The following is a 13,751-nucleotide window of genomic DNA, read 5'->3' as shown; positions in this document are numbered from 1 at the left end:
TCGTGACAAAGAGAAACTCACTTAAGGAATTGCCGACATGAAAGATATATCAAGCGTATCATCCTTACACTGTTGGAAACTGCAAGACATGGAAACTGGCACTTTATGTATCTCAACCTTGTGGGTCGATCTCTCAGTTTCGATGCATTCGGGTACGCGTACGAAGCCCGATCTAGCCAGCCATGGGTTAGGGGTTAGGGGCAATCCCGTCCCGCTCCTGATGGAGGTACCTAGGAGATAGAGAATGTAACTCTACATGGGTACCTACAAAAGTGTAACCATACATAGAATCAGCAATGATTCTAAGTGGACAAGAAGAGGGTGCCAGGTGCCTAGGTTAGGTAGGTACCTGATCTGACCCCGTTACGGAATGGTGTAGCTTCTCATCAATGGTACTAGGTAACCACTTTAGAAGCTTTGAATCCACTATGCAGGCGCCACATTTATAAGAATTGCATGCGACAACTTAAGGCACGAAGACGTAATAAAATCATTTATAGTCCTTCGCGTATCTAAAGCCTCTAACCTGGTAACATTACTGAGGTGGGTGCATCGTGAAACTAGGTACCAATACCAAAGAAAGCCCGCGTTTTACAGTTAAAGACCTCTTAGATAGGTACCGTTCTCACCATATTTCCCCGCCCTCGAAAGGGGCGTGTTACTAAAGATGGTACGACGGCTAAGATAATTCGTAGGCTCGGCTGCCAGTAAGCTCCTTCAATCCTACATAGAAAGTCATGTAGCCCTATACATACCTAGTAGTAGTCTGACAGATGACAGTGAGGGTTACCAGCTGGCAATGCATACGCTCGACCAGTACCGAGGCACCCTGTTAGCATGCCGCTATTCCTTGCCATCAAGTCTCACTCATCGAGAAGCCCTCGAGACTCAAGTTGTGCGCTCTCAACCTCATATGCAAGTCGGCGTTATAGGTGAATACACCAAGCGCCCTGTATATGTTCACCTTGATCACATTGATCTTCGCAATCACGTGGACTAGAACTCGTACGAGGACTTCGATGAGCTTGAGTCGCACTACTTAGCCTCAATACAGTCCCAAATCGATGCCAGATTTCGCCATCTGGAAACCCAGCCCGACTGGAGAGTAATTGTATTGCACAAGGTTGGAGCAGAGTACCTGGAGGTACTGTAGGTATGTCTGGAACCACACGCACCATGATGGGATGAGCGCACAGATATTTCACAAACAGTTGCTTCGAAATCTAAACAGAGCGGCCATCCAGAAAATTGTTCTTGGGCGTGAATTTCAGGAAGCATCAGATCCCTGGATTCTTGACCTCCCCGATAACTCTGGTATACTACCCCCGCCCCCTGAACTTCTGTCGCCTTGGCCGATGTCAGCAGGATTCTTCTTCAAATCTCTCTGGAAGGAAGTGAAGCCAGTATCAATATTCCAGAGCGCCACCTACGCCACCTGGGCTGCCATCAAGACTACCCCGTAGGTACGTGACCCAATATCGCACCTTCGCGGTACCTAGAGAGTGATGCCGTCACCAAGATAGTGGGCGCCTGTCGCGAGCACCACACTACGCTTACAGGCCTCCTCCATGCCCTCGCCTTTGTCTCCCTCGCGTCTTCAATCAAGGAGGCCAAAGGCTTCGCGAGCAGAACGAACCCCCTTCGATCTCCGGCTCTTCTTCCCCTCAAACAATCCCCGCCTACCCGTGGCTGAAACCGAAAAGAATCAATGTGCAACTACGTATCCGTTCGTCGACCCCGAGTTTGACGCGAAACTAGGTAGTCGCCACCATCCGATCCAAGCTCCCGTCTCCTTCAGTCCCCCCCCCCCCTTTAGCCTGCCTGCCTTCCGATCTCATGTACATAGTCTGGCGTGGTCTCAGCCCCGAGTGCGACAAGAGATCAAGACGAAGCTAGACCTGGGGCGTGAAGAACGACACGATCGGCATCATGAAGCTCGTGCGGGACTGGCGGGCGCAGCAGAAAAGCGAGGCGAAGAAGCCGAGGTACGTGTCGTGGCTTGTGACGAATATAGGCGTCCCGGATGGATGGAGAGGCGCGGCAGCAAGGAGAAGAAGAAAAAGAAGAAGAAGAAGAAATTTGGTCGATACCCCGCGCTAACCTCGTGCTCGGCGCCGAGGTGCTGTCCGCGGTCTTTTCGGTGTCGGTGGCTAGGGGCAGATGAGCGTCACGTGCAGCTGGCAGGACTGTGCTGTCGATGTTGGAGTTGCGGAGCGGCTGGTTGGGGATTTGGAACGATGGCTGGGTGAGGTTGCGTGGTGATGGATACCTACAGTGCGATGATACTACTTGTTGGATGCCTTTACTGGCATAGACTAGATAGAGAGAAATGTTGATCGATTAGTAGTTCACCTTTTAGCATAGCGGTAAAAGTTCCGCAGGGAGCTCTCTTCCTGTTAGTTTTAATTGCATGTAAGTAATGTAGTCTCTTATTGATTAAAAGTATATTTTAGGAACCTATGCATCCGAATCTGTAGATAACTGAGAGACTACCTACTACCTACCTAGGTAGCCTTAACTAAGTACTTTACTTAGACTACATTAGTGAAATCATTGAGAAGCGAACTAGGAACAGAATCGCTCAGCCCATCAGAGTCCGAGTCGGCATTGAGGAGGAGATCCTTCCAGAACGACATGATCGCCTCGTCCTCCTCCTCCGGCTTCCCGTAGTACGCCGCGGTCTTGTTGACCACGGCCGCGGTCAGCGCTTCCTGCAGCTCCTGGAGGCTGGGACGGTCCTTGATGTCGGTGGCCATGCAGCGGTAGATGAGGATGACCAGGTCGTTGTCGACGCCGGTCCTGGGGTGCCGGACCAGACTGTTGGCATCCGTCCGCGTCTCGGGCGCGCCGGGGTACGCGTTGAATACCGCCTCGCCTCTGTCTCCCACTATAATCCTCACATCGACGGTGATCAACGCCATCATGAGCTGTGCGTGTTAGTTCCGTTGGTTCAATTAGATGAAAACTGGACTGGGTATTTATTGAGACGACGAAAAGAAAAAAAGAATGAAAAGTTACGTTACCTTTCCGATATTCCAGATATTGTTTTCCACGCCCGGCTCAATGCTAGACCCAGGATCGTCTTTCCCCCATTCTCCAGTAATGCCAAAGTCGATGACCTTCAGAATCGGTGTGATTCTGTGCTCTTCGTCATCGAGGACGGGTCCCAGAAGAACTTGTTCCAGGTTAGCTTAATTTCACTTATTGCGTAGGTATGGAAGAAGAAGAAACAGAAAAGAAAAGAAGAAAAAAAAAAAGGGGGGGGGGGGCTCATAATTTCCCGCGTACCATTGTCACCATGAAGGTCGCCGTGTGCTATATTTGTTGGCTCCGTGTCTTGTGCCATTTCGAGGGCAACCGATGTATCCGCAATATCTTGTTCTGGGGGCGGCCACTGTATTCGAAGATAGGTCAGTATTTAATCACAGACACACCGCAGGAAACTGTGGAGGATAAGTCAAAAACAGGGCCGAGGGTGTGACTTACAGCCATGGCAATGCAAGCTCGGATCACTACACCCATGTATTAGCTCAAATTGTTCTGTGGAAGGTCGGTATATGTATTCATCACATACGTGATGAATGGGTTCAGGGGATGACTTACTGCATAAGAAAAATCTCCATAGTAAACGGTTAGGCAGCCGCGTTATCTGTCGCCTATCGAGCTTGGAGATGAAGTTTCTTAGGGTGCCATGCTCTAACCACTCTAGATACAGAACATTAACCGCAAACTCACTCGCGTCTATAACGGCACCTGGATCCTGGACGGTCTGCACAATATGCATAGCTCCACGCAATCTCTGTGTATTATGAAGTCAGTTCCTGCTTATTTGAGAACTAAGGGGAAAGATAAGGCTGTGCAAATACGTACTGCGAGGTAATGCCGCTCAGTGTTAAGGGCGTCTAATGGGCCATGCTCATCAAAGGCTCTTTTTACCAAAAAGTCGTGTATTCGCAACGTCACAGGGTCGAGATACTGTATACGACACGCAGAGCCAAAAGCACCTGAGGCTATAAGGCCAACGAATCTGTAGTATGGCTCCCAATTAAAAAGAAGCCGGAGCTCTTGGGCATGCATCATAGCCCGGTTGTCCGGGTCCGCCATCTTTTTGTATTAGAAGCACTTGGCAGTTATAATGATATTATGGTATTACTTACGATATTGTCGTTTAGGTAGAATGACCCGCCGTAAACGACAAGCGAATCACCAATCAGCACCATATATATAGCGAAGTATATATTCTCTACCGCATATATAATGTTCTTGATCAATTGTATTAGTATAGTAACAGAAGACTTTGTATTCTTTTGTCCTTCTTTTGTCATATATCAAATGCACCAACACGGTCTTTATGCTTGACAATGGGATTATGGAACAATCGGTTTCAGATCTCAAACCGAACGATACTCTTGAGTGCCTATCTAGAACTACGGTCAGTAAATTTACCTTACTGCACCACAATAGGTCCTTCGATTCGCAATCAGGCACGACTGCTGGAGATTGAGGTTTAAAATCATATAAACTCCCTACCTAACATACAGTAGTACCTAGTACATGTAGGTACCTACATGTAGTACACACATAATAAATGGTGGGCCAATCAGGTCTAACTAACCAAGTTCAGCACATGCTCTTTTCGGCATAATGCAACCCTCACCAGCCAATCAGAAAAATGTATTCAAGGTGCTTGTACCTAAGTACTTCACTTCAGTCTAGCCATGACAATGAGATGTCCGGAATAAATAACCTATTTCTTCTCCTACAACTACAACAATACCTTCAACAAATACACCACGTCACAAGCCATTCATTAATCACTTTTATGCCGAGAATTATTGCATCTTGCATCACCCCCGTAGTTGGCTGCTAGGTACAATCTCAAAGAAATAACTAGGTTAGGTAGGTACATATTTCTTGCTGACACAAGATGCTAGAATATAGGCCAACTTTCAACGCAATCTTAAATCCATTATAGTAGGTATAAATCGCGCTGGAGGGGGGATCTATTCAGCGCCCCGGCTTAGTTGTAGTGCCCAGCAACCAACCCCGGCAGAATCTCCAGATCCTTCTTCTCGTAATGGTACTTCCCATCATCCGATATCTTCGCCGACACCCGCGGGCGCTGCTGCTGCGTCTGCCGCGCCTTGACCCACTCCTCCGTCGTAAGATGCTGGCCCAGCTCCGTGAACGCATTCGTGGTAAGGCCCAGGCGGTTGAGCAGTGGGCTGTTCTGGATCGGATCCAGCACAACGTGGTTGTTGGGCCGCGCAAAGTACAGCACCCCCAAACGGTCAACGTGCGCCTGGTCCGCCGGCGGCGCGTGCACGCGGTGTACGCTCGACTTGATCAGCCCGCCCGTCAGCGCCGTCAAGGCGTCGCACGTGTTGATCGTGATCGTCCCGTCCTGCGGCTTCACCCACCGCCACCGACCCGCCGAGTCCTGGATCTGCAGCGCGGCGACCGGCTGTCGGAATAACAGCGTTACTGTGCCCAGGTCCGTGTGTCCGGACCCGTAGAGGTCGCCTACGAGCTTGTTCTCGGCGGCGCTGCGGGCCGCGTAGTGCATGTATCGCAGGTGGTCTTCGCCTTTGACGTCGTATTGGTGGTCTTGCACGAGCTGGTCTTCGGAGGGCAGCTCGAGGAGGAGGGCGAAGAGGCGGAGCAGCTTGACGACGACTTCAGAGTGGCATTTCTAATGTTGTGGGACTGCTTGTTAGTAAATGGGGGCTTGTGTTGTGTTTTGGTGGATAAGGGGGATAGGGGGATAGAAAGTGATAGAAAGTGATAAAGGGATTGACACACTCTTGAGAATTCTTCAATCTCCTTAATGTTATGCTCAAGAACAGCGGGTTGCTTGCGCACGTGAAAGCCGTCGAACTTGGGGATGTTGTACACCTGTACGTTGTCCTTGATGCCATTGCCAAGACTAGAAGACTCCGGGTTAGATATAGGGTAACTGAGGTAGGTATGCAAATATCTACAACACAGAGCGCTCGTGGTGGTTCACTTACATCCGATGGCCTGCAGGCCGGTACCCGTTGTATTCGCCCCTGATCAAGTCATCCTTGTTGTGGAACTTCAGCTTCTCTTCTAGCGGCAGCGCGTAGAACTCGCGCCCGAGAGCGAATTGCTTGTCAACCTCCTCCTGGGAAATGTTGAAGTTCTTCACGTAGAAGAAGCCTGTGGTGGTTATGTTAGAATATGTAGGTAGGCAGTCAGGCATAATAAGGAGGGTGGTTTCGTTGGAGTGAAGTAAGCTTACCAACTTTCCGAACAGCATGATCGAGCTGCTTCACCAGCTCCTCCTTGCCGCCTGGCTGCTCGTATAGGCTCAGGTCAAGGGTGATGAGATCGGCCCAGTCAACTGTCAGTCTTGGTTAGCGATGGATGTCATGAATCGGATCACGTGGCAGTGAAGCTTGCTTGCTTACGGTCTTCCTTGGTCACCGGCACGTGCTCGTATCGATCTACAATTACTCCCGGCATCTTGACTTTTCGATTTAGGTATGACTTCTTTATATTTCTTGGTATTTGACTAGTATCTCTTGGGGAGTCATGGATAGGTAAGTAGTTATAACGGCATCTTATACTCACTAACATCGGACACCCCATCTTATACCTCGTGTCACATTCCGAGATAGCCAATGGCCCATCTAGCTTAATAAGCAGATAGAAAGCTATGCGCATCGGTTCATGTGCTACCGATAGAGTATTTTCCACGTCACCTGCCAATAGCACATCACTGATTGCAATTGCGCAAATTGGGGGTAGTATGATGTGAGCGGGGGGCATGGCATGTAAGTAACTGGAAATATGTAGACATGATGGTATAGAGCTTAGGTTTGCCTTGCGACCTCCGCACATCGCAAGCTCATGGAGAGCACGTCATCGCACATCATCGGAGACATGATCGCGGGCAGCGTCGTAGTTAGCGCGCGTATACGCTATAGTTATTAGGTAGACGTGAATAATATAATGCAATCAATGTTGAAATTCACTGAGCTGGTCATAATGAAGACTAATAAAATGCTGTTAATGAGTTATTCACACCCACCTAAGTATATATGAAGATAACCTTCTAAATACTCCATTGTCATTGTGCCTCGCTAGGGACGTAGTTGCTAAGCGACACCTTACACGGAAAGTCGCCGCGTAGATGTGCAGAACCACGTTCGACCATGTAGGCTTTCTCATGGGCGACGTTCGTTAAATCTATCTTCTCCCCGGCGTATACTTCATCGTAGCACTCCTGAATGTCGAACTCTCTGCATATAATAGCCAGGAAAGCCTTCAGCTCCTTGAAAACGAATGCTTGGCCGATACAGTTACGAGTACCAAATTCAAAGGTTCGCCATGCCCCCTTTGCGGGGTAGAGCTCGTCGTCTGGACCTACGAGGAACCGCTCGGGAAGGAATTCGGTCGGGCGCGGCCAGTATTTGGGATTCCGATGAATGCTATAGTGGTTCATCTGCACAAGACATCCCTCGGTGGCATACTCGTTGCCATCGCGGTCCTTTAGCACGAGATCCTTGTGGCTCTTTCGAATGCCATTTGCCGGAGGGAAGAGTCGCAATGCTTCTTTGATTACTGCAAGAGTGTAGGGAAGAGAATTGAGGATAGACGGTTTCGCGGCAATCATGCCCGGACATGCAGCAATATTTCTGCCAAAAACGGCATCGTGCTCGGCACGCAGCTTAGCTAGCACTTCAGGGTGTTTCCAGATCATGTAGCAGCAGGAGATCATTGTGCTTGAAGTGGAGTCGTAGCCGGCGAAGAAGAACATGCGAAGCTGAGCACATAGCATCGTCATGAAATCTGGATCTAGCGGATCAGAATGATTTCGGCCAGGCTCAGAGTAGTAGCTCTCAAGGGCCTGGTCAAGCAACGAACTGGACCCCGACTGTTCGTCTCGAGATTTTGCATGGCGGAATGTATCTGTGCGCTTAAGGATTTGTAGGCGAAGATGTTGGTTTAAGATACGACTGTTATTCCACGTCTTGAAAGCGCGAACTGGATTGAGCTGACCAAAACTAGCCATCACATTGTTCGCGGCGAATTTCAGTGCAAGTTGGCGAAGCATAGTATCTGAAAGGGGATGATGGGAGCTGGACGTCTGATTAGCAAGCTCGGCGTTAAACACGATGTGCCCAGTGACATCGTTCATGAGTGACAGTGTCAGGGGCTCTAAGCGGAAGAGATTCCCGGCCTTTGCTTTTTGTCGAAGTATGTTACGAAAAATGAGCATCTCATTTAGAACTGTAGGCAATTTGGCATCAAGGTTACTGTTATTGAAGAAGGGAAGGAATAGGTTGTGATCTAGTTTCCACTCCTGGCCATTTTGAGTGAAAAGGTTGATGCCATTATTTCCTGATATCGGGTGGAACCATTCCGTAAGACCATCAGGTTTCTGACTAGATACCCAGGGATGGTTGATAGCTTGGTTGGCCATATAAGGGTCCCTTATCACAAGCAAAGGATCAGTCACGGGGTATATGTCAAAATAGTAGGCCGGTAGATCTCTTTTCCCATCAAGGACATAACAGCCATGAGCGCCAGGGGGAAGTTCATCGCTGGTAGCTTTGGCTGCAAGAAGATGGCCCAGTACGATGTTATGCGCGGGCATAGGCTACGATGATATTAGTTAGCATAGTAAGAACTACTGAGAGATGGGAGGTAGATACTCACTTTTCCTATCTTTTGCAAATGTTGCATCCGACATCTAATACGCCATAACTTGGACAAAAAAGTGAGAGATGGTATTAGTATGGCAACCAATAGAAGGCCACCACAGGTGTTTAATAACAGTGAAAAAAGGTCCATTTGGATCAAAGAGTTGATGGAAATTAGAAAACATTAGAGTTAGAAAAGATAAAATATCAGTCAAAATGTCTGTCTTTCTTTTGTCCCTTCAATCTTTATCTTTATCGTTTATTTGCATGAAATGGGTGAAGAAGTCGCTGCCTTGAAGGCTGAGACAAGCTTAGGGGCCTACCCTAGCAGGAGTATCTAATGGTTACACAGATACCTAGTAAACATTCAATATTGAACAATTACTTACTATGTACTAGGTACCCGTGTTTGACTGGGTGCTTGATTCACCTATTACGTTAGGAGTTGTTTACATAAATATACAAATTCATATGCACATATTTGTAGGTATGTAGTCATCGCAGTAGTCATCACAGTAGTCATCATACAAGTTCCTGATAGGTAATACATATAATTTCAACATTGAACTTCACGTTACAAGCACTCCAGCTAGTCAATAGTTAGGTACCTAGTACTATTTCTATCCCAAGATGCTACACAGTACATAGTACATGCATCGTACTACTGCAGCTTTAAATGCTTATGTCTCCATAACCCTGCATGAAAACAACGCTAAGATAAGAGCCTTATCATCAAAGCTCCAAAAAAAAGATTTCGAAGATCGCGCAACGAAAAACGAGCCAATCTTTTTCAACACCAAGATTTCTCACACCCCACCAAAATCTGCACCGATTGACAGCAGACAACACAGTTGCCATGCCGAAACCACGTTCAAAACGACAAGCTATCCGTGAAGAACGAAAGACGAAGCGCCGCGAGAAAGCACAAGCTGAAGAAAGCAAGGATGCCAAAAGAAGACGTCTAGACAATACCGAAGGTGGTGGTGATGATAATGGTGATGATGCGGGCAACCAAGAGGCTACCTTTCAAGATGGTTATGAACAGTCCCAACCTGGAATTGGGGGCCTGCCACCAGGCGATCGAGAGTTCTTTGGCATGCTATCCGAGGAAGAACAAGAATACTTTCGCTCCGTTGACGAACAACTCGACATTGACGATTTCCCTTCCCAAGAAGAACGCGAACTCTACCTTGCCAGTGTCTTTGCTGAAGCTCAGAACAAGGAGCTCAAATTAGCATGTAGCCAGTCGTGCTCCAGATTGATGGAACGACTAATCCTCATGTCGAATACGAGACAAAAGAAGAAGTTATTTGGCCAGTTTGCCACTCATTTCATAAATCTCATCCAACATCGTTTCGCAAGTCATTGTTGCGAGACGCTATTCTTACAATCTGCCCCGATTGTCACAAGAGAGCTTGGAGGAGGGCTCGATGATCCTCTCACTGATCAGGACGACCCCAACGAGACACCATCCCCATACATGGAAGATCTATTCCTCCTCACACTAGATGAACTCGAAGGCCACCTTGGCTACCTGCTCACAGACAAATTTGGTTCTCACACTCTTCGAATCATTCTCATGATTCTATCCGGACGCCCATTGGAACAAGCACAGACCAAGTCTCTCATCCACAGCAAAAAGAAGGAGCAGATATCAGTCCCGTGGACTTCCGACACCACAACTGACCTGACTTCTGAACTTCGAGCAGTCCCCACGTCTTTCAATCTAGCAGCCAAAAAGATCATCACTGACTCTGTGGCTGGTATGAGTACCACAGAACTCCGTGTGTTGGCTACACATCCCACCGGAAATCCTGTTCTGCAGCTTTTATTAGAGCTAGACATCACTCTCAACTTGAAAGCAGATGACGAGTCTGGAGACATGACGCTTTTATGGCGACTTCTGCCTGAAGCTCCTGCCTCATTAAAAGATGCCACCACTGCTGCCTCTGACTTTGTCAATTCGATGCTTTATGATCGTATCGGCTCGCGCTTACTCGAGACACTCATTATCCATTGCCCCGGAAAAATATTTAAGGCTCTTTATAAACACGTCTTCGGAGAAAGGATCCAGAGTCTTCTGCGCAATGACATTGCATCATACCCTGCAATTCGCGTTCTCAATCGGCTTAGTAAGGAGGATTTGATGGCGGCTGTTGAAAAGACCTTGCCTGAAATGCCTAAACTTGTTGCCTTGTCGAGGTTCAATGTAATCAAAACCCTGTTCGAACGATGTCAAGCACGGCAAGCCCGAGACGAGATGGAAAGTCTGACGAAAGCTTTGGTTGAAGCTTTTGGGTCAGATCCTAAGTTTCTGATTCCCAAGCTTTGCATCCCGCCGTCTTCTGAATCTAACAAAAGGGACAAGGAGCCTTTACCTAAGAATCAAGCTGCATTGGTTTCACATGGCTCTCAACTAACGACAACCATGCTTGCCATACCTGGGCCCCCCTCCAGCGCCATTCAAGCCTCCTTGGCCGCTCTTCCCGAGGAACTTATCCTACAACTCGCAACCTCATCGGCACCGACATCATACGTTCTAGTCAATGCCTTAAATGCCCCATTACGAAAAAAGAACATTCATAAAATTCTAGTTGCAGCCCTACGACCACACTGTTTCCAGCTAGCTATGTCCAATTATGGGAATAGGGTCATAAACTCAATTGTCTCTATCCCTTCCAAGGGTGAGGCATCTATCCCTTTTCATGTAAAGGAAACCATAATGGAACAGCTCGGCCAACATGAACAAGAATTACGCAATTCATTTGAAGGCAGGCGTGTGTGGAGAGCATGGAAAGGAGATTTGTGGAGGAACAGAAGGAGGGAATGGATTTCCTGGGTTAGGGAGTTTGATTCTGTGTCAAATCAAACATCCACAGAACAATATTCGACATGGGATAATAACCCACAAAATGGATATGGCAACAACGCCGGAAGCACATTCGAAAGCAATGACACCATGAAGAAGAGAAAGAGGGACTTTGAAGGTCGCTCATGATATGGTACCTAACAGGGTAGTTAATGCGAAGGCTTGTAGTATAATAAAAAAAATACCCAGTTGCACTCCTCAGGCAGACTTCACTTCCTTCGTCGTTTTACCGCGGTAGTTTATCGAATATTACGAATATACTACAGGTATCTATAATTATTGAATCCTTATCCTTAGGTCCTAAGGCACTTCTCACCACTTTCCCGCAAGAACTTTTCTGTTAAATATAGGTACCTAGGTAATCTCTAATCACTTTTCGACTTTCTTTACACCACCGATCTACCAAACTCATACATACAATCCCCATACGCTTTTTACGAACGCGCTCGCCCAGTATTTGGCCTTCCTACTAGCACTTTCCTATCTATTGGTGACTGAAACCTATCACTAAAAACCCTCTTCTTCCATCCATTCCCTATTACTCAAGACAACATGGCGGGTCAGCCAAACGACAAAATGACCGTACTCCCAAAGGAGAATCGACCTAACCCACAGAAATCAATTCAATCACATTCCCCCTCTACTTCCGCCGCCGCTGTAGCCACTTCGATTGGCGAGCACTACCCACCACCATCCTCAAACCGATTGCCCCGACGTTCTGCTATCGTCAAGTTACGCTACACTAAGAGTGACATTGATAAGTTCAGACGTTACCACAAGTCTCCACGAATACGAAACCATAGTATCAGTGCTGCTCAGGACAAGAAAAAGAAGTTGTTTCTGGGCTGGCTTGCAAGCGGCGCGCCTACTGGCGTCACTGATGTCGGCAACGGTACTCAGGGCCATACGCTAAGCAGATCGACTTTCCCCTTTCATCGTTCTACGCAAAACGACGACAATGATGACAAGGGAATGGGTCCTTCGGTGCTACGAGACCTACTAAGAGGCAACGTCCCCATTGAGGAATGCGATGTCTGCCGACCTTTTCTACAGTCTGAGGGTAGACTCCCACGTCCCCTGCTACACGTCCACTGCTACGAAGCCGAAGTCCTCATATACTCCAGGCCCGTCGAGCCACTCAACCAAGTCAATGATGACAACGACGACGAGGCGAAGATTGACCCTCGACTGAGACGGGTTCCGGTGCCCTTGGTGACTGTCACACCCCCGTCTGACGGGGAGGGCGGCTTTTTTGGCTGAATGTTGCGTCCAGATCTTTCGTTTGCCAGCTATTAAGGGACAGAAAGCAGATAAAGCCTAACGACACAAAAAGCTATCTTTATATAGATTCGACAAATATTCACACGAGTTACCGTTTATTTCTTTTGACCGTTAACAGAACCAGCACACGAACACCTGATTCTCCCAAAGCCATCAGCCTTAGGACGGCTTGCCCCCCTTTTGAGTCCGCTCGCCGAGAAAGAGACCTAGATCATCTGATGCCAAAGGCTGCGTATACTCCACAGTTCAGACGCGACTTCAGCCCATTTGTCCCCCGCGGGCCTCGGGCCTGGATGTTGCGTAGAGCCGCCTGGAATATGAGTATCAACGCGATCATGTAACACTTCGGGCTATCCAACTACAACCTTATTACAGCGCGGCTGCGGTTCGCCGGTGGGAAGAACAAGCTCTTGATCATCATCGCATTAAGCAAGTTATTAGTTTCGTGTCAGTAACGCAGCTGCACAGGCACAGACAAGAGGGGGCAATCGACTATAGGGGCATGGGATGATGACGGGGGGGGGCTCTGTGGTCGACTGCTTACCCAGGTAGGGACCAGCGCCACACATACCAACCTTAGGGAGGGAGCCTTGGAAGTTTCGTTGAAACCCTCCTCTCAGCCCTAAGGTAGATCATAGCCGTTAGCCGGACACTCATCCCATCTACTTGTGGAGTCCTACGACTATTATCTAGGCTTACCAACAAAGCCCTATTTACACATTTCATACACACACAGCTAAGAATCTCAGTGCCACCCGCAACCCCTAGGTGAACTGTGGTGAGGATCCTGCACCGCTCCAGGACTCTCGGACGGCGTGCAATAAATACCTAGCAATCATATCTTGTATATAAACCACTCTTCCCACGAAACGTTCAGCCCATTTTATTGTGTAAAATCAAACTCACTCTTCAAAACCTACCTACGAAATCGC

At 48.0% G+C, this 13,751-nt stretch overlaps 6 protein-coding genes across 6 annotated transcripts; 3 read left to right on the top strand and 3 right to left on the bottom strand.

Moving 5' to 3' along the window:
- Positions 1-1,184: 1,184 nt before the first annotated feature.
- GGS25DRAFT_526291 (uncharacterized protein) lies at positions 1,185-2,164 on the top strand (the record flags this gene model as incomplete). Its single annotated transcript, XM_049264957.1, has 3 exons — positions 1,185-1,459; positions 1,541-1,985; positions 2,015-2,164. 3 exons carry the CDS (start codon positions 1,185-1,187, stop codon positions 2,162-2,164), a joined length of 870 nt encoding a protein of 289 aa, XP_049112319.1.
- Positions 2,165-2,531: 367 nt separating this feature from the next.
- GGS25DRAFT_528276 (kinase-like protein) lies at positions 2,532-4,104 on the bottom strand (the record flags this gene model as incomplete). The annotated part of the gene is made up of 6 exons (XM_049265172.1): positions 2,532-2,927; positions 3,024-3,175; positions 3,289-3,394; positions 3,487-3,512; positions 3,604-3,799; positions 3,871-4,104. 6 exons carry the CDS (start codon positions 4,102-4,104, stop codon positions 2,532-2,534), a joined length of 1,110 nt encoding a protein of 369 aa, XP_049112318.1.
- A 916-nt stretch (positions 4,105-5,020) lies between these two features.
- Positions 5,021-6,486, bottom strand: GGS25DRAFT_526289 (Clavaminate synthase-like protein; the record flags this gene model as incomplete). The annotated part of the gene is made up of 5 exons (XM_049264956.1): positions 5,021-5,692; positions 5,803-5,926; positions 6,012-6,180; positions 6,263-6,364; positions 6,432-6,486. 5 exons carry the CDS (start codon positions 6,484-6,486, stop codon positions 5,021-5,023), a joined length of 1,122 nt encoding a protein of 373 aa, XP_049112317.1.
- Positions 6,487-6,978: 492 nt separating this feature from the next.
- GGS25DRAFT_85528 (cytochrome P450) lies at positions 6,979-9,122 on the bottom strand. Its single transcript, XM_049266076.1, has 2 exons — positions 8,686-9,122; positions 6,979-8,626 (listed from the first exon to the last, which is right to left on the bottom strand). The coding sequence occupies exons 1-2, from the start codon at positions 8,818-8,820 to the stop codon at positions 7,094-7,096; spliced, it is 1,668 nt and encodes a 555-aa protein (XP_049112316.1). The 5' UTR covers positions 8,821-9,122; the 3' UTR covers positions 6,979-7,093.
- A 330-nt stretch (positions 9,123-9,452) lies between these two features.
- Positions 9,453-11,879, top strand: GGS25DRAFT_85518 (ARM repeat-containing protein). The gene has a single exon (XM_049266075.1). The coding sequence runs from the start codon at positions 9,526-9,528 to the stop codon at positions 11,665-11,667; it is 2,142 nt and encodes a 713-aa protein (XP_049112315.1). The 5' UTR covers positions 9,453-9,525; the 3' UTR covers positions 11,668-11,879.
- Positions 11,880-12,090: 211 nt separating this feature from the next.
- On the top strand, positions 12,091-12,798 carry GGS25DRAFT_526286 (uncharacterized protein; the record flags this gene model as incomplete). Its single annotated transcript, XM_049264955.1, has 1 exon — positions 12,091-12,798. The coding sequence occupies one exon, from the start codon at positions 12,091-12,093 to the stop codon at positions 12,796-12,798; it is 708 nt and encodes a 235-aa protein (XP_049112314.1).
- Between the last annotated feature and the right edge of the window lie 953 nt (positions 12,799-13,751).

The sequence above is a fragment of the Hypoxylon fragiforme genome (genome assembly GCF_022984875.1).
Source record: "Hypoxylon fragiforme strain CBS 206.31 chromosome Unknown GGS25scaffold_10, whole genome shotgun sequence".
In the NCBI taxonomy this organism is placed as follows: Eukaryota; Fungi; Ascomycota; class Sordariomycetes; order Xylariales; family Hypoxylaceae; genus Hypoxylon; species Hypoxylon fragiforme.
Note: the sequence above shows the minus strand (reverse complement) of the source record. Positions and strands in the feature narration are given on the sequence as shown.

Bases quoted from the DNA above. Each gene is read 5' to 3' on its own strand.
- GGS25DRAFT_85528 (XM_049266076.1), bottom strand. From the start codon at position 8,820: ATGGACCTTTTTTCACTGTTATTAAACACCTGTGGTGGCCTTCTATTG. The intron at 8,627-8,685 runs GTGAGTATCTAC...ATATCATCGTAG, and splicing joins ATTTGCAAAAGATAGGAAAA to CCTATGCCCGCGCATAACAT.
- GGS25DRAFT_85518 (XM_049266075.1), top strand. From the start codon at position 9,526: ATGCCGAAACCACGTTCAAAACGACAAGCTATCCGTGAAGAACGAAAG.